Consider the following 23,156-nt stretch of genomic DNA (forward strand, 5'->3'; position numbering starts at 1 on the left):
AGAGGACTGGAACCACGCTGGCAGCTCAGTCTCCAGCCCCTGGTCGCGGAGAAACCCTGAACTGTGGTGTGTATGCGGTACGGGTTTGGAGGGTGAGCGGGCGGCATCGAGGAGGAGTGGGTACAGGGCAGAGGAAGTCTGCAGTCTGGGGGGGGGGGTCAGAGGAAGACACAGAGCAAAGCAGGGGGGACCGAAGCAGACGGTGCTCTTCGTAGAAGGCGTACCAGGCGGAGAGCAAACTGTAGACCTGTGGGTCCATAAAATCCATTTCCCCCTCATTCGAGATTCTGCTCAGACCTCCTTCACTGATTCCCTTCTGACTTCACATTAAACTTTACTACAATGCACAGCTTGTAAACGGCACCAAAACAATTTACTACAGCCTTTATATGCCTTGGTTTAAATAATAAACATTTTTATCTCACTCTTCTGTGAAATGAAACTCTTGGGGGGCAAAGTATGAAAAAGTAGGAGCGGGACCAGGAGGCGGGGAGGGGCTCAAAGGAGCAGGAAACAAATGGCACATGCGGCCATGAGGGGATGTGGGGCTTGCCACTGTCTAGCCACCATCAGCGGCCCTGTTTCCCTCTGTCTCTAGGCCAAGTACTGATGGCCACGCTTCTCCTTCCAGATGAGAAGGCCGGGTGCTGTGGGCGAGGGGCTGTATGGATGGGCACAGCTCACCAGGGATCCAGGAGGGCACAGACATGACAGGCTCAGGATGGGGTCCACGGCCCCACAAGACACCTCCAAGGAGCACGGACCGACGTCAGGCTGGGGAGAAAGAGGCCAAAGGGAGAACAACTTAGGAATGGGGTTTGCAGGGGGGACATTCCGGGGAGAGAACTGAGCCCAGCAAGAGCCTAAGTGAGCTCGAGGTTGCAGGAGCCCGGCTCCCAATCCTGGCTCCTGGGGCTCTGGTGGCCAGGGTGCCGCCCCGAGAAGCAGCAGAAACCAGTCACTTCTGGGATGTTCTAGCTGCAGACCAGCACTAAAACCCCTTAAATGGAAATCATTCACGCTCCCGGGCCTCTCGCTAAACCTGAGGACTCAGCAACCGGCCAGCTTGTTACTTTCTTTAACTAATGCCTTTCTATTTTCTGCCGAGTAAACAACTCGATTCCATTAGATGTTGTAAAATATTTACCAGGTGGCCAGGATGGCTTCCTTCCTCCCAGCTTGCCAGAGGGAAGGAAGCTCCGGTCAGGCCTCTGAACGAAGATCAGACGGCCCATGAGCTTCGGTCAGTGACCCTCAACCAGAGACACGTGGGCTGGGGAGCAGAGGTGGGGAGAGTGGGGCCGGGCGCGGTGGGAAGGAGCAAGTGGCACACAGACCGCGTGCCCGGGCACTAAATGCGATGTGGCACCCTGCCCCGGAGCCTGGAACCGTGAAAGCCAAATCAGGTCTGGAGTGAAGAGTCATGCACCCATGTTGGTTTCCGAATTGTGACAAATGTTCCACGGGGTGTGAGATGATCACGTGGGGGGGAACTAGGTGAGGGGTGTGCGGGGACTCTCTGTACTAGCTGTGCAACTTTTCTGTGCGTCTAAGAGGATTCTAAACTAAAAAATTAAATTTTTAAAAAAGTGTGTAGCCCTTCTGGAAGTAAAGAGTTCTCCATATCATGGGCAGGGTGGTGGGGGACCTGGGGGCAGCCCAAGGAATCAGGCAGGAAGATGGTGCAGAGAAACCTTCTGCATCCCAAGAAAAGGTCCCTGGGTGGAGGATACAATGAACTGGGTAGAAAGCCTTGAGCCGCATGGAATGCTCTGGGCTCCCGTCGGGCAGCCCATTGATGGAATCCTTTTGAACCTGCTTCCAGCTGCACATGTTTGGGATTTTCATCCCCGGCCCATGAAGGAGCAGTGACATCCCTGACCAGGGAGGTAAAGGCTGGCGGTCATTCCCATCCCCCCCATGCCCCGCCACCCCCACTGCTGAAAGTGGCTTTGGGCCCTTCCATCCTCTCCTATCTTGCGCCAGCTTCTGCTGGGCAGGGGCTGTGCGTCAGGTGAATATGACCACGGAGGCATGTACCCTCCCTGTCTCTCGAGCTCCTGGTCTGCTCCCATCACACCAGATCTCTGCTCTGAAGACAGGTGGTCATACCCTTCTCATCCAAGGCAATAGCAGAGTCTCTCAATTGTCAGGATGAGGCAGAGGGAAGGTACGCAGGTAATTTTTTGTTCAAACCAGGCTAGGCTACAGTGCCCAGTTGGTCAAATACCAGCCTCGATGTTGCTGTGAAAGTACGTTTTAGGTGTGATTCACATCTACAGTCAATAGACTCTGTGTCAAGTAGATGGCCCTCTGTCGTGTGGGTGAGCCTCATACAATCAGTTGAAGGCCTTAAGAGAACAAAGAGGGATCTCTCCCAAGCAAACAAGACTGTGACATAATAAGGAGAAGAGAAGGGGAAATGAAGATGAACACTCTGACTTTTGCAAACCACCTGTAGAAAAGCCAGTGGCCCAGCCCCTTACTGGAGAGAAATGTTCTCCTGAACGTGGCCGACACTCCCCCTGCATCTCTGGCTGGCTCTGCACACTCAGCGGTCTGGACAAGCTCACTGGGATGTATCTGCTCTGTCAGCTGGGCGAGGCTATGGGGCCCAGTCTTTGGGTGAACACCAGTCTAAATGTTGCTGAGAAGGTATCTCAGACATATGGTTAACATTTAAATCAATAGACTTGGAGTGAAGATTAACATTTAGCTCAACAGACTTTGAGTCTAGCAGATTGCCCTCGCTAACATGGGTGGGCCTCACCCCATGAATTAAAGAACAAAGACCAAGGTTTTGCAGTTTCGCAAAGTCGAAGGAATTCTCCTTAAGATGGCCACCTGGAAACCCTCCCTAAGTTTCCAACCTGCCTGGCCTGCCCTATGAATTTCAAACCCCAGACTGCAACATCAGCTCGCACCTGAATTTCCAGCCCTGTAGTTTTCAGTCTCGCCAGTCCCACAATCATATGAGCCAATGCCTTAAAATTAATCTCTCTCAGAGAGACAGACACACGCAGACGTAGCTCTACAGACACACACGTATGCCAACTCTGGTTCTCTAGAAAGCCTTGACTAGGACAAGGGAAGCAGAGAGTCCAGAACATCAAAGGCAGGGTCAGAGGCACCTGCTGCCTTCACTGTCCTGCTGACATCCCTCTGTCGGTTTAGAGACCGTGACACCCCATCACAGGGGCTTCCACAGCTGCACCGTTCAGTCACTGAAATAAAAGAGTTCATATTGATTGTCTTAAGAAGATGTCTTTCCCAGAACTCAAAAGTGTCAGTAAGTGACAAACATCTCAGAAAATAGCTCAGTGGACATTTCCCCCCCGCCTTTCATTTTCAACTCAAAAATAACAACACATCACTCAACGTCCTATTCCTCCCCACTCACGTGTGCCCCGGGGCTGACAGAATTTCCTCAGTGAGGACAACAAATACGCCACCTGCCCAAGGAGATGCGCTCATCGAAGTGCTGAGCTCTCCAACAGCACGCAAGGGATCCAGCTTCCGGGGGCAGGCCACAGGTCCTTCGAAGTTGTCCCGCCCGCAGTTCTCACAGGGTGGAGGAAAGGAGTAGCATCTGTGAGGCGGCCCAGGGCCTGTGGGCACTAAGACCCCGAGCCCCTCATCTTCCTGTGCTCCTGCGAGCCTTGGCCCTCCCGCTCTGTGAAGCAGAGATGTGAACAGAAACACTGACCCATACAGTCGGGTACATGACATCCTCAAGGTCACATCCCAGGGGTTGCCAGAGGACATACTCAAGGTCAAACAACAGAGTGGAGAGCTGAGCATTTTCACTTCACTCCCTTGTTCAAGGATGGGTAGCAAAGCGCTCCTGCCTGCTCTCCGCAGAAGCCTGGGCCCCAGGGAGACATCAGGACACCCTTCCTCCCCTTGGCCCAGCCACTCCTTCCCTCTGCACCAGCGCAGGCCACTCAGGCCCCTTCCCCCAGCTCCGCGGCTGACTCACAGGAGCACGCCCGGGAGGTGGAGGAGACGCGCCAGCTCCACCAGCCTCGCCTGCACAGGACGGCCGAGCTGCAGGTGCTTCAGAAATGGGGCTCTTCGGGAGCTTCCGCCTTTTGCCTTCAAATCGGGATTGCCATACTTACCAAATAAAACTACTAGATGCCCAGTTACATTTTAATTTCAGGTCAACTACAAATGCCTCTCATGCAGTATTTGGGACACACGTAGAATTTTTAAAAATCGTTGTTTCTCTGAAATAGAGACCATCTAACTGGGAATCCTCTATCTTACCTGGCCTCCCTACTCCCACAGAGGAGAGCTACAGCATCAGGGCCTATGTGGCCACCAGCCTCCGGGCCTCGCCTTCCTGTTCCTCACAGCTGGGGCCCCTCACTCAGCCCAGGCCCAACCCGAAGCTGAGGAACTGAGTCTGATGCACACGCCAAAGCCGAGCCTCAGAGGTCCCGACCAGCCCTCCCCGGGGCTCCAGCCTCTCCCCTTGTATTCCACTTCCTGTACCTGCAGGCCTGGGCTAGTGTCCTGCCCAGGACCTTTCTGGGACCCTCTGCCCATCCTCAGGTCCAGTGTCTAAACCCCAGCATCACGGGTGGAGGGCCCTGCCTGCCAGGACAATCACCTTGGATACCACCCTCCTCCCCGGCGGATGAGTGACTGAAGACAACTCCAGCCCCGACCCTGTACTGGCCGCAGGTGGAATCGCGCCCGCCAGCGCCTACAGCTGAGCACGCCCCCCACCTGGCGGGAGGGACTCTTCTCAGCCCGTCTTTCCCCACCAGCCTGGTCGTGCCCTCCTGTCTGCTCATGTCCAGCACGGACAGCCATGGGTCAGACCTTGGCCAGGTGTGGCTCCTGGGAACCACCCTTCAAAAGAAGACCCACAAAAATGCATCCAGGGATCACCCCAGCCGGGATATTTCATCACTTCCCCTGAGGCACCTGTTCCATCTGTGGCCTGAACGCAAACGCAACTCCGTTCTGATTACACTGGCTTCTTAGCTACCACGCTTCCTCAACAGGGGACACGGCCGGGCATTCCTACTTTATGAAGGACTAATCTTTTTCTTCTGACGCTGGTCTTCAGACCACAGTGTTCGGGTGACTAGTGAATCCGATCAGGGCTAGGAAGACCTCTCTGACTAGTTCCTGCCCACCTTTGAGCGCCGGTGACTGCAGAGTAAGAAGCCCACCACGGGGTCCTTATGCGAAGTCCGAGGACAGTACAAATCAACGCGTTCCTTCCTCCATCCTTCATCCACCCGCCGAACTGAGTGCAGGCCGCCTCGGAGCCAGGCACCGCATTAGGCTCTGTGCGTGTGGGGAGGGCAAGTCAGGGTCCTGCCTGATTTAGGGAGAGAGACGAGTAACCTGGCCGCTTCAAGGAAGTGTGACAAATGCTTGGATCCCCTGTGGGGAGCTGTCTACTTAATGGCTGTTCTGATTTTTTTTTAGTGGTTTGAGATAAGACAAAAGTCTTATTTACATATGTGTGGACTTACTCTGGCCATTCTGTCCATGTGACCAAACACAACCGCGGCATGGCTGGCTCCTTCTTGTCATTCCAGTCTCAGAGGCCCCCTCCTCCGAGAGGCTCTCCCATCTGCCTGATCTGAAGCCGCCCCTGCCGCTCTGCATCCCATCACCCCGTTTTATCGTTATTATGGCATCTACGGTTGCCTGGCCTCTCCTTACTTGCTCTCCGTCTCCGCCTAGAGCAGACTCTGGTCTGGCTCACTCGATGCTGCCTCGTCGGCACCCAGCCCCTCGACCGGGCCGCAGAAGTGTGCTGCATCAACGAAAACACGAAGGAATGAACAGAAAGAACAACCACCCGGGGTTCCCAACCTCCAGGGGCCCTTGAATGTCGTAACTGGGCACTGAGAGCTCTCCACATATATTCCAAAGCCTCGAGGACCTCATTTGCTTGATAAAGCCCTGCAGGAGACATCAGATGTCACATTTCTTTGCCTTTGACTGGGATGATAGCCACGCAGTGAGTATCGCCGGCTCCCATGCCAATCAGAAACTCTAATTAGTAAATATATTTTGGTTCCTGAAAGTGGGAAAACAAAAGCATCCTAATATCAGAGTTGCTTATTTAGTGGATAAGATCCTGCAAGACAGGAAGCCACAGAGTGAAATTAAAAGTACTAAAGGGTCCTCAGGGTGGAGAGATTGGAAATATCCGTCGATTTTCTGGGTGGCAAGTCTGAGGCTCGAGCCCGTACAGAACCACAAGCAGGAAACGCTGAGCCACAGTTCTGTCCACCAAGCTATCCGAGCAAAGGAGGAGTCAGCCACAAAAATACTGCTCATAAAAGAAATCATGCTCTGGAAAAGGAGCAATTTAAATGAAAGCTGAAATTATTATTCACAGCACAGACACGATGTATTTTCAGGCTCACTGCTATCAAATGGATCAGCCGTGTAATACTGGCAATCTTCAGAAGGGCTAATGACAATTTGGAAAGTGTACACCCGTGGGCAAGGTGCCAGCAAACTGCTTGTCACTTATTCTAGTATTTCAGGAAGCATTCATGACACAAGCAGTTACCCCTTGAAAGCTGACCTTTGGGCAGCACTAGAAACGCCAGGCCTAAAGGTGCTGGATAAGCCACAGCCTTGTCATTTCCCTTGATCAACGGACTGGCCTTTGCCATGCAAAACTTCGGGGTGGGAACAGAAGAGCCCAGGTCGGCTGATACTCCAGCTGCTGGAAGCCAAAGGGACCATTATGCCATTATCTGCTCTCAGAGCACTGGTGGGTCCCCTGCCACTCGACGGTTTCTTCCACCAGTCTGCAGAGCATCGGGTCATGGGGGGGAGGCCTCCCCGTGTCCCAGGAGGCCTCTGAGCAGGCTCACTGCCAAGGGACAGGCTCCCCACTGGCCAGCCCCTGGCCACCACTGGCCACCTGAAGGACTGGACAGTGGATCTGTGAGTTCTCCTACCTTCCAGCTGGGGAAGAGACCCTGATAGTACAGAGACTAGCTGCTTTATTTCTCCTGTGAAGAGAGGCCCAGCCAGAGAGGACGGCAAAGAGCCACAGCCTAGCCTGACCAGAAGACCTCTAGCGATGCTGGACGGGACCCAGGAGAGACGTGGACATACAGTGCGGAAAGCCATGATTCTCCTCGCTTGCATGCTTTTATCCAAACAGAGTGTAGCTTGGTTTAAGAGTTAGATGTGTTCCTTGAAAAAATGTTCAAAATCATTAGCCATCAGGGAAATACAAATCAAAACCACACTGAGATACCACCTTATACCAGTTAAGAATGGCAAAAATGGACAAGGCAAGAAACAACAAATGTTGGAGAGGATGTGAAGAAAGGGGAACCCTCTTACACTGTTGGTGGAAATGCAAGTTGGTACAGCCACTTTGCAAACAGTGTGGAGGTCCCTCAAAAAGTTAAAAATAGAGCTAACCTATGACCCAGCAATTGCACTACTGGGTATTTACCCCAAAGATACAGACCTACGTAGTGAAGAGAAGGGCCATATGCATCCCAATGTTCATAGCAGCACTGTCCACAATAGCTAAACTGTGGAAGGAGCCAAGATGCCCTTTAACAGACGAATGGATAAAGGAGATGTGGTCCATATACACAATGGAATATTACTCAGCCATCAGAAAGAACGATTACACAACATTTGCAGCAACATGAACGGGACTGGAGGAGATGATGCTAAGTGAAATAAGTCAAGTAGAGAAAGATAATTATCATATGATTTCACTCATTTATGGAACATAAGGAATAGCAGGGAGATCGGTAGAAGAAAGAGAAGAATGAAGTGGGGGGTAAACAGAAGGGGGAATGAACCACAAGAGACTATGGACTCTGGGAAACAAACTGAGGGTTTCAGAGGGGAGGGGGGTGGGGGATTGGGATAGGCCGGTGATGGGTATTGAGGAGGGCACGTATTGCATGGAGCACTGGGTGTTCTACGCAAATAATGAATCACGGAACACCACATCAAAAACTAATGATGTACTGTATGGTGATTAACATAACATAATAAAAAATTAAAAAAAAAAAAGTTTGATGTGTTCTTGAAAATTCAATTGACAATTCTGAACCTCGGGTCCAGTTAAAAGCCCCAGGGCACAAGCCATCTAAAGCAGTGGTTCTGGGTCTCAAATAGCAGTACTCCCATGAGTCACCCAAGAAACATGTCAAATGCAGATTACTAGGCTCCGCTCCCCCAGTTCTGAATCCGTAGGTCTGAGGTGGGGTCTTGGAAGTCTACATTTTAATAAGCTCCCCCAGTGGTTCTGAGGTAGGCAGGGATGAATGGATCACACTCTGAGGAAGCACTTGTCTCAGAATTGTGCTTCTCAGAAACGATCAGTGTTAAAGTCAGTGAATCCAGAGACAGAAAGGACGAGAACGACCCCGAAGCTTGACCAGGGCTCTCAACCTTGGGTCTTGGGGAGTCACTGGTCAGGTTCTATGACTGAGACCTTTGAGCCTAGGACTCTGGAACCTTTTGTGCATATGTGTGCCATGGGAAGCCCTTCTCAAAACAATGCTTATGAATGCACAAAATAAAGTGCATAGTGGTACAAAGGAAACAGATAATATTCAAAGATGGTTTTTCAAAATGTTTTTTTAAAACTTAATGTGGTAATACTTTTATTGCTTTATTAATGCTTTCAACAACAAGATCCTACAGTAGTCTAATAACTGCTGTAATTTCAAGGTAGTAACAAAGATGGAAAAAACATTTTGAAACACCTGTAGCAGCTGTACTGTGGACGTGTAAAGTTGGGGCCAGCGAGGAGAGCCAACTCAGCCAAAGGGGCACCGGGCCTGGCTCGGGCACCGCAGGAGAAGCAATAGCCCTCTTTTCTTTCTTTTCTTTTCTTTTTTTTTTAAAGATTTTATTTATTTATTTGAGAGAGAGAGAGAGAGCACACAAGTTGGGGGAGGGGCAGAGGGAGAAGCAGACTCCATGCTGAGCAGGGAACCTGATATGGGGCTCCATCCCAAGACGCCAGGATCATGACCTGAGCCAAGGGAAGATGCTTTACCAACTGAGCCGCCCAGGAGCCCCCTCTTTTTTTTTTTTAACTTTTAAATTTTATTCTTTTTTTTTTAAGTAAACTCTACCCTCCGTGTGGGACTCGAACTCAAGAGTCGAATGTTCCACCGACTGAGCCAGCCAGGCGCCCCGCAACAGCCCTCTTTATAATGCCAGGAAGATCACCAGGTGCTTCTCTTTTTTGTCATGGAGCAAGGACCTCACATGGCAACTGCACCCCACCTGGGAGTGGGAATAACTGGTCAGCGTAGTGAAATGGAATGGGCCCTGAATCTGACGTCGGAGTCTGGGGTCTGCATCCTGGTTCTTCTCCATTTGTGCCCCCACATATATTGGCTCTGATCCTTTCCATCCCGCTCTGTGCCCTACCCAGGGGAACACCACCCCTTCCCTGCCGCTCCAGTCTCACGGCATCACTGCTTCTTGCTATTGCTGGTCCCTGGGGGCTGCTCTGTCCTCGGCTGGCCCCCTTTGCCCCGCCCACAGATCTTTAAGAAGCCCCTTCATTAAGGTCCCCTCAGCTGTAGTCTCTGTGTGTGCCAGCTGTTGCTTGCCGGAGCCCCACTGCTAAAAGCCCTCCCTAGCCATGCTACCTTGAGCAAAGTGTCCCACCAACCTGAGCCTGCCGGCCCATGAAAGGGGAACCACAACACCTGCCTCATCATGGGGGGCCTTGAGGGTTCAGTGGGACAGTGTGTGTAATGGATGTAGCAGGATGCCTGGCCCATGCAAGCCAGGGGAGTCACCTTCCATCGTAGAACTAGTGACCAACTCCAAGAACAGGTTACTTGCAACTTGTTCTTGGTGAACAGATCAAGAATAGCTCTTGTCCAGAATGGCCAGAACCACTCTGGGGTGGGGGGAGTCTTTTTGGTGGCACAGAGGGCTCAGAGGCAAAGCATCAGCAGTCAGGGGGCCACTCCTCGAGGGACGAAGGTGGAGGTCGGGCTGACCCCAAGGGAGTCCCCTGGTTGGGGGATGACACCCTCCAGATGTCCTCTTCCTTTCCTTATCTTTCCCCTTGGCAATAAATGCCCACAGGGGAGAGCACACAGAGCTTTCACAGAGGATGTCCAGTTTGATCTGTCCATCATGAAGTGGGCCTTACGACACGACGTATTTTTTGGATTGGACCGAGTTCAAAGACTCATCCAAAGTTATACATTTACTAAGTGCCAGAACCAGACCTAGTTCTCACATTTCCTAAACGTCTCAATTTCCTTCCCAACAGAAAGACCTAACACAGCAGACATAAACGACTCAACAAACCCCCCGCCCCGCAATCGTCTAGAAACACAGGCCCTTCACGGAAGAACAGCACCGCACGGAAGTCATCCAGGAAGTCATCCATCGACGGTCGCCGAGCATTTCTGGTTTAATTGTGTAATTTAGAGAAAATAATTCCAAGAAAAGCAGAAAGATCAAAAAAACATCTCACGTTTAAGTAGAAGTTGAAGGGCTGAAAAGCTTAACCTCTTTATCTCCCAAAAGACACCACTTTTTTTTTAAACCTTTGTTTTAAAGGTTTAAAGGCTCTGCCCTCCACACCTGTCTGGTACCCATGAGAAAAGTGTTCGTTTCCTTTGAATTAAAAACAGAAACCACAGCCTGCTACTATCCTGAACAGAAACAGCTCGACGTTTTACGTACTTACCCTAGAATGTTACTTCTTCTGAATAAATACTCTCAGAAATTCAATTTATTGTCTGATTTATTGGTAACGTCAAATTATACTTCCTCTCCCTGTCACCGGGAATTCCCGACTCTCCTTGAATGCTTCGTAACGGACACCATCCCAAGGCTTTCCTCTCCCCGACCCTTGAAATGCTTCATGGCCATTAATTCCTACAATACACTTGAGAGGAAGAGAGGTGTTATTAGCTGCACTTCACAGATGAAGAGACCAGAGGCAGGAAGGTTAAATGGCTTGCCCACGAGTGACAGGGCAGCCAGTATTCCAGCCAGAACTGGAGCCAAGGAGGTCACGGTTTTTTCTACCAGGGCCGGGAAGAATCTATTATGACCCCAGAGCTCGTCCCGGTCGTCTTTCTCTGCCCACAGTACACCAGTCCCTCGGGTCTCCACTTCGCCAGCAATGCACGCGGGACCCCCAGACACACAGGCCTACCACCCAGGGCTCCCGATTTCACTTAAACAGGGTCCACTGCTGCTGGAGAGAGCCGGCTCTTCGGTGGAGGGCAGAAGCTGATTATACAGAAGCTGCTTTAATAGGGGAAAGCAAATCCACTCCGAATAAATTGAATCCGCCTTCACAGAGCACGAGGAACCTGTTCATAAAACATTTGCTAACCATTAACTACAGTCCTGCTATTAAATGCTATTAGTAGCAGCTCCTCGCAAGTGTGCCTCACCCGGGGAGCTGCACCTTTAATGGGCCAGTGGCTGTCAACGTGCCGCCAGGGGCCCAGCCCCGGCACCAGGGGTGGGGTGCTTAAGTTAAACAGCTCTCTCCATTAGTTTCGGTGCTCTGGGCCCAGCGGGTCACCTCTCTTCAAGGGAAGCCAGCGTGGCCCGGAAGACAGCCAATTTTGCAGGGTCCCCTGGCTCTGTCCTGGCCAGAGTCTTGACTCGAAGTCCCCCACTTGGGACTTTTTCAGGGAAGACCCAGTCCACTCTGGGGTGATGGGCTGCTCCCACCTCAGGGTGGGACTCTGAGAAACAACGGAGGCCCCTCCTCTGGCTCTTCCTTCCGCATTTCTTCTCAGCCTCTTCTCTCTTTCCATTTTAAGTGTCGGTGTTTCTCTTCCCATCCTTCAAGTGCTCCCTGACCGCTCATCTGCACCCACTCAACCTTCACCCCTATGTCAAGGGTCCCAGAGCCCACCAGACCCCCTCCAGGGCACCCCACGGGGATGTCTCCCACACCCCGCAAACTCAGGCTGCCGCACGGCCCACTCCCAGTCCCACAGCGCTCTCTCTACACCTGACTTCCTCCGCCCAGTTTCTCAGGCCAAACATGTGGCCTCTTTCTTAAATTGTCTTCTCAACCCTCACGTTCATTGATGGGTGTATTAATTCCACTTCCAGAGATCTCTGGCATCCATCCCCTTCCTCTCTCTCATTTGGGAGGAAAGCATCCCATCTCAGTCTGGGCTCCCATCGACACCCCCAAGGACAACTGAGTCCCCCTTTCTCCTCACTCCAATATCCCTCCTCTGCATACCAGAGCGCTCTTCCTAAAACAGTAATGACCATAAATTTCTCCTCCTGGAAACAAACTCTTCATCCTGTAGCATAGATGGCCTTTTTCCACTTGGGACCCAAACTCTCTGGCCAGGCTCACCTCCAGTAACTCTTCCCAGCAGACCTGATGTTCCAACGACCCCAGAGCCCCACGCACCCCTAAGAGAAGAGGCGTGGAGGGTGTGCTCATGCTATTCCCCCTGCCTAGAATGCTCTTTCTCTTACTCCTTATACTTTGCGCCTGGTTCCCGGGCCCTTTCAGAGTAAAGCCTTACCACTGACTCTAGACCTGCTTCTCTCCTGAGCACTGATCACTGCATCTTATAACCCTGCCATGTGCCCCGAGGTGCCTCCTGTCACCACCCACACTGAACAGTCCTGAGAACGGGATCATAGCTGAAGTTTATTCATACCCCCAGCATTCAATGCAGTGCCCGAGCCAAATGGTTCCAATAAAATCTTGAGAATGAACTGAATCACTGCCCGGTAGTTGAAGGGTTATTTTGCCTGGATGGAAAAGATTTGAAAAGACAATTCTGCAGGAAGGAACACCCAGGATGAGGGTTTTATTCTCCTTTTCTCCCTGTTGGGCCGAGTCCTCTCTCACGGACGGCAGCGGGAGGAATGGCAAGGCTCAGGCCAGCTCCTCTAGAACTCAGAATAGTGTCACATCCACCTGGGGGGGGGGGGGGCAGCTCTTTCCCCCAGAACTCCTGCTGCAAACACTTAATATTAGGGAGAATGGAGACTGAAACTCAGTTGGGTACAAATCTGCTTTTATGACCCTACTGTGTGTGAGGACACCAGCAAATTCCAGACAGAGTCTCTGCCCCCGCAGCTTCCCCTGGCTCCCTGGAGAGTCTAGACACAGGCACAAACCCGAGAGGAGAATAACATGAGATCGTCAATTTCTAGAAAAAAAAAACCCTCCAGGGCCAACTCCTCCAATGCTTCCCTGATGTCCCTCGGAGCCCCAGGTCCTATGGTGGCAAAGAGAGGAGACAGACGGGGGCAGTAGTGTCTACCCAAACCTTAGTCCCCCAAAACCAGAGCCCCCCTATATCCAGTTCACATTTGCAGCCTCGCATAGACTTCAAACAAACTAAAAGGATTCCACTGGGGAAAAGAGTTGCAAGTTAATGTCTATTCTAATTCTCCAGATCATTCAATCAGCTTACAGAACAGCCAAGGCTATGTTTACACATCAAAATATATGATACAGAGGATACTGATTCCTGTTGGATTGGTACACTTTACATAGCCCTTTGGATCTTGCCAGACACCCCCATACCTCTGAGACCTGAAGCCAGAAGAACACGGTACCCACCTAGGGGTCCTCTGCCCCACCCACAAAGTGGTCTCCTTCCCTACCCACCAGGGGGTCCTCTGCCTCCAGAGGGCAGCCCTCTCCTGCTTCTGGCTCAGAGAGCAAACACCCCTGTCTAAGGGAAAGAGAGGAGCGCCTTGTGTCAGACATCCATACCATCTGGGCATCCGGGTCCTCCACTAGCCCAGCCACAGACCAGGCTGCACCAATTAGAGCTCCCAATTCAACATCACTACCAGGTATCACTTGTCAGACACGGCTCTGTTCTAAATAAATGCGATGGGGGAAAGGCAAGGAGCCTGGGTGAGAAAGACTAAGGATATTTTTTTTAAAACCACACAGCCAGGCCCTCCCAGGGAACAACTTTTCCTTTGTCTGTATCGATCTCCAGAATAAACAGGGACGAGAAGAGAGAGAGCCGTGAAAAACTGTTAGCACGGTTAAAGAGATTCATCTCCTCCTTCATTGCCGGCAGATTAAGTGCTCACACTTCCAGGCTGGCTATGCTTCAACTCGAGGGATGAAAAGTGGGGGCAAGGAAGGAGGCTGGAAGCAAGCCCCACACCGACCTCTCCCTTCCAGACCAGCCCTGAAGACCACCCTGCTCTGGACTCCCACTAAATTTGCAGTCTGTGCGTCCCTCCTGGTCCTTTATCATCCTCTCTTCTGTTTTATTATTTTAACTATTATTACGTGGATGCTCTAAGTCCCCAGAGCCTTAAGGGCAAAGACAATGTCTGATGTTCTACACTCTGTCTTCAAGCCTCCCCCGGCTTCTCTCCTCCCTCCACGAGAGGCTAAGATGATCACGGGGAGAAGGGCCGTTATGAATCAGTCCAAATCCCCCCCTTCTATTTACAGCCTGTGAACTTAGACGAGTCTTTGACTCTCTCTGAGCTCCGTTTTCTGCATCGGAAAAACAGGGAGAATACTTGGCAGCAGAGTAAGAATTAAGGCAAAGCAGATACCGTAGGTAAAACACCCAGCCATCGGCAGAGTGCCGGGTGGGGTTAGCCAGAACCGGTCAGGGGCCAGGAGGAAGGCCCTGGGTGAGTGAACTCTGCTGCACACCTTCCGGCCCTGTCAACTTGGTAATGGCCCCTCCTGGGTCTCAGATTTACAGATCCTGCTCACCATATCGGATTTAAAAAATTATGTGAATCGAAGCATCGTGAAATGAATCACCCTCCAAGTGCACTGGGGAGCCTCCTGCTTTGAGAATGACTACAGCAAACCTCCTGCTTATCCTCCCTAGGTGTCCAATAAATCCTGGGTGCCCACAAACCATTTCCGGGTGCCCAGGAAAAGCAGAACAGTAGAGCCAAAGGCCAGAGGCTGATCTGGGTTTGACTTCCAGCTTTGACACATGTGTGCCTTATAACTTACCCAAATATCCCCCAGAAACTGCTGAAAACGCAACCCACGGGAAGGCAAGTAGAGCACAATGACCAGAGCACAAGCTTTCAACTCACGATTCGAATCCCTGCCCCAGCATCTCCCTAGCTGGGTGACCTACGGCAAGTGGCTCAACCTCTCTGGGCCTTACTTATCTTGCTCACACAGTGGCTATGTAGGAGAGATGACCTAACAGCTGTCAGCTGCCTAGCCCAGAGTCGGACACCACACAGCAGGTGCCCCCTCCCCATGACCCCGTTTCCCCTTTCCGTCAGTCTGTGGAGGTTCCATTCTGTGTGTGCCCACTGTCAGCTGCTTTCCATCCGCTCTTCAGCTAAGCTGTTTTTAGGCCACCCCCGGGGCCAGAGCAGCACCGGCAGAGGGAGAGGGAGGAGAATTCATAGCACCCGCCCCTGCGGTAAAGTACCCAGGAGCCTGTCAGAAGCCAGAGGAGCGAGGCTGTGGCTTGGACAGCAGCCATTATTCACCTGCTCTGCCCGAGGACTCCGGGTGGCTGCCAGGGGGCCGGCTGGGGGGGGGGGGGGACAGCCACCTTTAAGGGTCTCGGTTTGCTTGTGAAAGAGAAACAAGGGGCTTATTTATGTCCCTTCTGCCGAGCGCGCAGGGAGGGGGCCGTGCGGGGAAGCCTTTAATTAGAGCTCTTCACCTCGGAAATGCTGACACAGGTTGGCAACAGCTACATCTTGGCCAAAACGTCGTCATCCCAATGATCCCACCGGAAAGATAAAAATCGGCTGCAAATACAGGTCTCTGCGAAGAGCGGGAGTACAGAGCGGCCCAGGAGCTCGGCTGCGGGTGGGGTCCCCCTGCTGCCCGGGACACCCTTGCCGGCCACCTGGGCCTCCAGAGGCCGGCCTACCCCCCACGCCGCCCCCCCACCCCCCCAGAAACAGAAGAGAGAAACCAAGTCAGAGCGGGAAGCCAAGGGGCTGCGGAAACGCAATTCTCAGGTCCAGTCAGACTGAGAAGGGGGGAGGCTGGGAGGGGCACTGGCCACCCCTCACCTCCCCCAAGGCCACGCTGAGGTGCTGGGACACCAGCCCTAACCCATTCAGGGCAGGGACACCCAGCCCAGCCAAAGCAGTGACGCAGTGGGACTGTGCAGACCCAGGAAGGCCTCGGCTTTCTACACCATCCGAGGCGCAGACAGTGGAGCTCTCCGGGCTCCACCTTCCAGGGGCGTTTGTGAAGGGCAGACACCACATTGGCTCAGGAAGGCAGGGTATCCACAGGTCACCGGATCTGCTGTGAAACCGGGCATTGTCTCCAGCTCTGTCCCTAGGGGCTCTGAGACGGAGCTTGCCTTCCATGCCTCAGTTTACCAGCTTCAAAGACAGAGGAGCCTATCCCTATTGCCAAGGGATGCTCGTCCATGTCTGCTCATGCAATAAAAATAACCTTTCCTGTTGACGCCACACTCTGCTTCCAGGACCATCAGCTCCCTTAATTTTCATTAACATTTTATGAAGTGGGCATGCCTCACCCCATTTTTCAGACAAGGACTGGGGCTCAGATGTGCTCAGTGACCTGCTCAATGTCACCCCGCGGCTGAGCTAAATCCAGGCAGTCCGGACGTGAACAGTATTACTGTTTGCATGAGCCTCCATCTGGGGGCGGTGCAGGCAGAAAGGCTGGGGACGCCCCCCCAAGTCTGCTCTCCCCTTCTGCGGGTGTGGCTTCTCCCCAGCTGCACCTGCGACAAAGCTCAGGTACCTCCACTTCCCACCCTGCCCCAGCCCTGCCCAGACAGGCACTCCAAACTGGAGTCTCATTCCCCAAACTGGAACCTCTGGTCATCACCAGGGGCCCAGGCCTGCAGGCACTATATTCTGGTGGCTTCTGAAGGAGTAGAAAGGGCTGCACTCCAAGAAAGGTCTGTGACTGAAGGCAAACTTGCTTTAAACAGTAACGAGAAGTGCAGAGTTCCCCCTGTTCCCCTCCCAAGTCCCGAGGATCCAGCCCAGAAGCACGGCCAAAGCAGCTCAGCACCAGCCCCCGGCAGCCCAGGACAGCAACGCGTCCCCGGGGCGCTGAAGCCGAGGCTGGGTTATTCGTAATAATAAAGTGGAAACAAGCCAAACGTCCACCAGATAATGAATGGGCGAACAAAAGGAGGTACATCCAGACAAGGAAATACTATTTGCCAATTAAAAAAGTGAAATACTGAATCGTGCTACAAGGATGGACCTTGAAAACAAGATGCTTAGTGAAAGAAGTCTGCCACAAAAGGCCACATATTGTAGGACTCCATTTATACGAACTGTCCAGAATAGGCAAATCCAGAGAGACAGAAAGTAGACGAGAGGTCATCAGGGTGCTGGGTGGGGGGCATGGGGAGTGAATGCTAATTTGCACAGGGCTTCCTCTCCGGGGAGGAAGATGCGCTAAAATTATATTACAGTGATGGCTGTACAAGCCTGTGAATACAGGAAAACCACCGAGCTATAAACTTCATATGGGTGGATCTTAAGGTATGTAAATTATGTCAATAGAGCTCTTTTCTTAAAAAAATAGTAAGATGCTAGAATCTCTCCACTTAATCTTCCCTTTTAGAGAGGGGCAGGAGGAAGGTCAGTATCTCAGAAGGCACATGAAGCCTTCTCCTTGTTATTTACCTACCCCAAGGCCGCACAGGGAGGGCGAGCAGGTCAGTGTTTATTAGGATGTGTCTGTGTGCAGACAGGCCAGCCAGCCCGAATCCGCCCAAATCCGCGCCATCCACATCACACGTCCCACCTGCTGCAGCCTAGCTGTGTCCTGAGCACTTTGCTGGCAGTCTCTCACTTATTTCTTCACGACAGCCCTATGACGTAAGTGCTTCTACCAGCCCCGTTTACAAATGAAGCAGCAGACTATCGAGCAGTTAAATGTAATGCCTCACCCAAAGACATGTGGCCCAGGAGCTCTGGTGCTGGATTCTGAACCCACGCAGCATCCAGAGCCCTCCCGCTTCCCTCGGGGTCCCGAGAGAAGGCCCTGGAAGCAGTCCAGGGTTGTGCCCACCTGCAGGAGCAGGGCCCGGGCTCCCTGGAGGCCCGGGCTCCCTGGAGGCTGACCCCCAGCTGTAAAAACTGAACTCGCAGTAGTAAGATGTCTTTTTCTTCCCAAGAGGCCTCGGGCAACGACGAGATGGATTTCCTTTTAAATGACTGTCCACCGTTGTGTGTGATAGCTCTTTGGTTTTATCTAATCCTCCCCAGTTCATATCACTGCTGTCATTTGTCTCCCCCATCCCAATGGGGTGATGAACTGCCCTGCTCAGTGAGAAGCAGGCGCTGTGACAGGGAGGAGAGAAATCCATCAATGCTGGCCCAAACCCGGCTGAAGAAAGGGAGCTGGCGTAATCAGTCCATCAACAGCAAAGCCACAATCTTCCCTCCGTCCACCCGTCCCTCCCCTCCAAGCTCTGCAAAGCATCCTCCAAGAACCTCTGGGAGGAAAGACACAAACCATAAGCCGCAGCCCCAGTGAAGTCCAGGCAGGCCCTGCCCCCATCCGGCAGGACACACACTCTGACCCACGTTCAAAGCCTTCGTCCCCAGGTAACCTGGGGGGTTACTCTGCACACGAACTTGTTCACCAAGCACCTGTCACAAATTCAGTATGGGTCCGGCACTTGTCCCTGGTCTTCAAAGGAGCCCATAAACAAACCTAGGAGCTCAGTTTGGGTGTGAGGTCCCACGTTCCTCTGAGGACAGAAGGAACATCGAAACGGCAACACCATGCTGGCCTTGCCCAGCATGTCTCGTCTTCAGGAACAGAGATGCTTATAGCTGCTGGGGGGGGCCCTATTCAAAGGTCATCGTCTTCCACCTGCCCATTTTACTATGACCTTAAACAAGCTTGCAATTAGGTTCCCAACGCCCTGTGATTCACCCATTTTCTACCAACCCGAGGAAGCGCTCAGCAGCGATTTATCAAGTGTGCTCGAGGGGAGGCGGCTGACAGCCATGAGCCAGCGCAGCCAAAACAGCAGTGCTGGGAGCCACGCTTCTAATTTTAATTTGAAATCCTACACCCTGAATGCTGAATGTTTTTTCTCAGGTGCATCCAAATCCCAGTGTGGGGGCAAACGCCCAAAGCACCGAGCTGGTCGGACAATCCAAAATCCTTCATCCAGTTGCAAAAATGCGGATTTGCAAGTTGGGGTAATTTGCTGTTTGAGGGATGGAGAAAGGCAGGCCCTCCTCGGCGCTGGACCCTGGGCTTGCAGGAGCGGTGAGGGCTGTCTTTATTAGCAGGAAGATCTCATGACCTTCTTGGACTTGGAAAAGAGCAGACGCAGACTCAACCAAGGATGACCATTCTAAGTCTGAGTTCTCCCTGCACTTGACCTTCTGCAGCTATTTCTTGAACAAAGTCCAGAGGACAGCAGAGCCCAATGGAGAGCCAACAGCCCTTGGAGGTGACACCAAGGGTGGACAGAGCAGCTTGGTTCAGAAACTGGTGTCAAGTGACATCACTTCCCTCATCACAGCCATTCCAGCTCCCTTCCTTGCCCACCCAGCCAAACCCAAAGCCGTGCCACTGGCTCAGGGGCTGAGGCCCTGTGGGCTCTGACTCTGTGTGCCCCTAGCCAGCCTCTGCTGCCTTACAGGATTTCCTGGTTCGGGGGAGGGGGGCAGGAATCCGCCCCCAGCTTCCCAGCTGCTCCCTGGCTGCTTTCTCCTCACCTGACCAGGTATGTCTGGGCCTCCCTTCCTCTTAACCTCGAATTCTGGGTATCTCTCTGTTCCTCCAGCCCCCACAGGGGGTTTCAGGGCTCTGAGGCAGGGCTGGCTACAAAACTGGTGGGGCCTACCCCAAAATGAAAATGCAAGCTTCTTGTCCAAAACTCACTATGAATGTCGAGGTGGCAAGAGCACCCCATGCAGCCTCCTGCCACATCCCAGGAGGCCAGCTGTGCTCTGGGGACTGCCCCGACACAGGGGTCCAGACAGGGGGTGCCGATCGGCAACCGGAGTGGAGATATCACCAGGGGACAGTGAGGGCTGCAGTGGGAGGGACCACCCTGGTATGGGAGAAAGGAAAGAGGGAATCGGGAGGGGCCAGAAAGAGAGGCAGAAGAGAGACACATGGAAGAACAGGTGAACTGGGCAGACAGGGCATTTCGGAATGCAAGGACTGAGGCCTGGTCTTGAACCTGTGCTGTGCAGAGGGCATGGGGATGCTGGGGAAGGGAGGCAGTGGTGGGCTCCGGTTGGACTCGGGCCTACTCCCTTTCCTCCTTCCAGGCTCCTTCCTGCACTGTGTCTCTCTCTCTGTTATACACACACACACACACACACACACACACACACACGGCAAATACACATGTACCACCCCTTCCTGCTCCCTTTCTCGGTCATCTTTGTTCCTTCATTGCCTTCTTCTCTCTCTCATCCTCATCCCCCTCTGGGCTCCTAGCCTATCCCCTCTCTGTCCTCCTCCTGCCCTGCTTCTTGCTCTCTCTCTTCTCCTTTCCATGTCCCAGCCCCCTGCTCTGGTTTCCCTGGGAAATTCTGCCTTCCTTTGCTTCCCCCTCGCTGGACTCACAGCCTCAGATTCTCGGAGCTGAAGGAGACCCAGAGGACACCTGCTCCCACTACAAGCTGGATGGGTGTGCCACTCCGACAGTGCACAGGGACGGCGGGACTTGCCCCTCAGCCCTCTACATGGGCAAGAGGGCGAGGGAAGCTTTGCATCCTAGGACACCGTGCAGAGATGTGCAGGACAGGGTGTCACGGGCCACCAGACTCTAGCCCAGTGCTCCTGCCATGACCACACGTTTCCTGCGCTGGGCTTGCTAACTGTCTGAGAGTCTTATTTGAGCCCTATGTTCTCGACACACAATGAGAAACTGGCTTTTGTACTGTAACAGCTAAGCGTTGGGTACGTGGAAGACGTACGGAAAACACCCAAGTTCAGAGGAAGTGACCAGGAACCGCAAGGGTCAAGGCCACCTTTGCCAGGCAAACCCCTCCCCCAGTTGCTTCAGTCATGGCAGCAAGTGGTCACCCAGGCATAGTGTCTGAGGGCTTCTGATCTGGGGTCAAACAGCCTGGGTCCCGCACTAACCAGCTGCAGGACCCTGGGCAGGCTGTTTAACCACTTTATGCTCCGGAGTCCTCAGCTGCCAAACGGGGATATTTATAGGACTCACTCTGTGGGGATTTTGAGATCTGGATAACATAAATAACTTTGCCCTTTGCCTGGCATATTATATGCACCCAAAACATGTTCATTATAAAGACGACACTTTAAAAATATATTTGTGGGGCACCTGGGTGGCTCAGACAGTTAAGCATCCGACTCTTGATTTCGGCTCAGGTCATGATCTCAGGGTCCTGAGATGGAGCCCCTCATTGGGCTCTGCGCTCAGTGGGAGTCTGCTAGAGATTCTCTCCCTCCCTCTGCTCCTCCCTCCAGTGTATACACTCGCACGCTCTCTGTAAAATAAATAAATCTTTAAACATATATATCTATACACACACACACACACACATATATATATATATATATATATATGTTTGCACACTAGCTATGTGCAGGTGTCGGTTTAGGCACAGGGGATACATTGGTCAAGAAAACCGACAAAGACTTTGCCCTCTTGGAGCCTGCATTCTAGGCAGAAGACAGACAAATCTTAGGTAAATCGCCTTTGCTATGAAAAAGATAAAGCAAATTCGGAGACTCAAAAGGAAGGGAAGAGCAACAGCTGGGGTAGAACCCTCTCTTTGTACTGCCACATGGGGCCCTCTGCCATACCCCAGACTACCTGTCTTCCTGCATATTATATGAGCCCTGCATTCTCGGCACACAATAATCATCAGTTGGGGTTTACCCCGCAAACAGATCTAATGCAGGTCTAATGGCGATGTTCAGGTCACGGTATGCTGAGCAGAGAACACAGCAGAGCCAGCTCTGGATCCTAATCTCAGCTCTGTGACCTTGGAGAAGTCACCGGACCGCCCAAGCCTTAGCTTCCTCACCTGAGACATGAAACTAACAAGGGACAGCTGCTGCGAGCACCAGTGACAGTAAAACTGGGGCTGCCACATCATAGGGGTTCCGCTGTCCCCACACATCTGTCACATGCAAATGTGTCTCATGCATCTTTGAATCTCTACCTTCCACCCACCCAGAAGCTGCGCCATCCAAAAACGCTTGTTGACTGATCTGGAAACAATCAGAAACAATCTCTGGGGCCTGGAGACACAGGTTTGAAAAGTGCTTCCTGATGGCTGCAGGATGTGTCACAACGGGCTGCCACAGCGCTTCTGAGAAAAAGCGATGCACGGCAGGGCGAGGCTCGGCTGCACCGGGCCCACCCTGAGACTGACGGCATGTTTACAAGAGCTATTAGGGGCCGCTGCTCCTCATATGCTTACGGGATGATTTACTCTGCCAGGGCTGGCAAGCTGCTGTCTCCCTTTCACTGTTGAATTGATTATTGAATCACAAATATCCCATTTGAATAACATGATTTAACTTCCAGGCAGGCAAGAAGATCAAAGCCTATGGTAGGAAAAGTCCTCCCAGAGGCTGGGCTCTGTGTCTCTGGAAAGTTCTACACACCCACGAGTTAGGGAAAGCCACCTTCCTAAAGCACCCTGCAAAGAACTCCGACAGTTATGAGTTCTGTAAGACCAGAGACTGCACCTGGCAGGTCACCAGAGGATTCGCCATGCCCAGGATGGCGCCCCCATGCACCTTCTGCAAATACTTACTGCAGGGATGAAGTCAGGTCACCCACGGACCTGGAAACCGCGGTGTGTAATGATCAGCTGCAAGAGCAGGAGAAAGGCGCTGACAGGGGCAGGCAGGGATGCGAGGCTGCACGCGCACACTCAGAGGGCTGTCCTGCGCAAGGTTCCCGTCTGTTGGGCACCCAGTTCAGTCGCCATGCAATGTCGTCCTTCGAACAAGCCTTCAAGGTATCCTTTGTGACTCACATTTTCTTTATGAACAAACAGAGCCTCCGAGAAGTTCACTGACTGCCCAGGAGCCTGTAGCTCTGAGGTGGTAGGGAAGGAAGCAAACCGCCGTCTGTCTGTGGCTCCCTGTCTATGAACGCCCTCTCTCCACCCCTCCTCTCAGCCCACCGTCCTCTGATGACCCCTCTCTATGAAAGGCCCATCGAGCAGTGAAAGGGGGTCTTGCAGAGAGGACCTCTGAAGGATGAGGTCTC

The 23,156-nt window shown here is 52.6% G+C and overlaps 1 protein-coding gene across 3 annotated transcripts in view; it reads right to left on the reverse strand.

Moving 5' to 3' along the window:
* The window catches only part of GALNT14 (polypeptide N-acetylgalactosaminyltransferase 14), a 201,824-nt gene that overhangs the window by 125,432 nt on the left and 53,236 nt on the right, over positions 1-23,156 (reverse strand). Inside the window, exon 2 of one of the 3 annotated variants that reach the window (XM_040623060.1) lies at positions 685-774. The exons of the other annotated variants lie outside the window; for them this stretch is intronic. Coding sequence (XP_040478994.1) covers positions 685-774 — 90 coding nt within the window. The remainder of the gene's footprint in view (positions 1-684; positions 775-23,156) is intronic. 3 annotated transcript variants of the gene reach the window in all.

Source organism: Ursus maritimus, unplaced genomic scaffold, assembly GCF_017311325.1.
Source record: "Ursus maritimus isolate PB19 unplaced genomic scaffold, ASM1731132v1 scaffold_6, whole genome shotgun sequence".
NCBI classification, from domain to species: Eukaryota; Metazoa; Chordata; class Mammalia; order Carnivora; family Ursidae; genus Ursus; species Ursus maritimus.